At 42.7% G+C, this 1,499-nt stretch overlaps 1 protein-coding gene across 1 annotated transcript in view; it reads left to right on the forward strand.

Annotated features, from left to right (window-relative positions):
* Nucleotides 1–1,499, forward strand: part of LOC109951381 (guanine nucleotide exchange factor DBS-like) — a gene marked incomplete at its 5' end in the record, with an annotated part of 148,395 nt that overhangs the window by 63,068 nt on the left and 83,828 nt on the right. Inside the window, 1 exon segment of the mRNA XM_020585859.1 lies at nucleotides 1–50. This exon segment is cut by the window's left edge and continues 16 nt beyond it. Within this exon segment, the coding sequence (XP_020441515.1) occupies nucleotides 1–50 (50 nt within the window).

Consider the following 1,499-nt stretch of genomic DNA (forward strand, 5'->3'; position numbering starts at 1 on the left):
ACCTGCTGAAGCCTGTCCAGAGGATCACCAAATATCAACTCATGCTCAAAGTAACTACCTACATGCATGCACACACAATGTCATGTTTCCACCACTTCAAGGGACATCGCACTGACTGATATTCTTTTCCTGGAGACTTACCCTAACCTTAACCGTAACCACTACTCGCCTATCCCAACCCTCACTTTAACCTTAAACCAAGTCATCACTCTAAAATGTAATGATTTACGTTTTGTTTCTGTCCCCACTCTAGGAAGTCAGTTCTCCACAGTGTGAATGTGTGCGCAGGTTTCAGTCCCCACTATATGACACATGTGCACCCACACACACATACACAAACATTTGTGCAGCTATTTGAGAAAACACTGACATAAAACATTCCCTAGGCCTTTACCATAACCCTAACCATCAAAGCCAACTGCCTAATCCTAACCTTGTCTCTAAAACAAACTCTTATACCTCAGATTGTCCTTTGTGTGTTGTGAGGATCAGCTAAAATGTCCTCACTCCCATGGTAAAAACTCAGACTGGTCCTCATAATGTGTGGCCATACACTGTGAGGTACACACTTCTGTATCTTACCAACAGTGGACTGTTACACTGATAGAGAGCAACCAAGGGACTCCAATCACTCTGCAGAGTCTTTACTTTTCCATCACTATAATAGATGTATTATCTTGATCATCAAATCTAATGCACACAATGAGTTAAGCCTCGAAAGTCTTGTCAGGTGAACACAAGGATCCAGGCATCTCAACTCCTGGTATCGTAAACTGGATCTTGGGACGGGGAACATCACCTCTGTGGTGGGGAGGGTACCAGAGCTGGTAGTAGCTGCACCTGATTGGTTTTGGAAACAAATTCTTTGAGAGTGGCTGGACTCTGTCCTCAGGTGAGAGGTGCCAGGCAGGTATGAGGATACTCATAAACCCCCAGCTGAGTGTTACTGTGTTGAGGTCTTGGCAGAGAATGAGAGGATTCCCTCAGTGTGATTGTAAGTCGCTGAGATGAAGGCTCTGACTGTCTGCATTTATGTGCTGAAAAGCACTTACAGTATGTGGCTTTCTTGGTGTTTCTGGGTGGGTCCTGGAAAGAATACTGCCTAGTAGAGAAAATAAATGCAGTAAAGTAAAAAATAAATAAATAAATAAAATGTGCAAAAAGTAGAAATATGTCAAAGAATGCAAAAGATAGTATACAAGGGGAACCTTGACGGACTGCTGTTTCCTGCGGTAAACCGTACTCATTTCCTGTTTTCTGTATTTGCACTGCGTTGTGCTTGCTTCCTGATTGCTTAGGAATTAAACTCACTATTTTCTAGGTTGATCTGAATTTTTGAGTGACAACATACGCTTGCACCACTTAAAGCACTTGTTTTGCAGAAGTTCTTGCTAACTACCAAATTTAACTTGCTACTTTAGGTCGGCTAGTTTAGAAGCTAGCTAAGCTAGTAGCTTAATCGAGAGCAATGGCTTCCCCCTCTTCCTCTCCTCCTTTCT

Source organism: Monopterus albus, unplaced genomic scaffold (genome assembly GCF_001952655.1).
Source record: "Monopterus albus unplaced genomic scaffold, M_albus_1.0 scaffold382.1, whole genome shotgun sequence".
Lineage (NCBI taxonomy): Eukaryota > Metazoa > Chordata > Actinopteri > Synbranchiformes > Synbranchidae > Monopterus > Monopterus albus.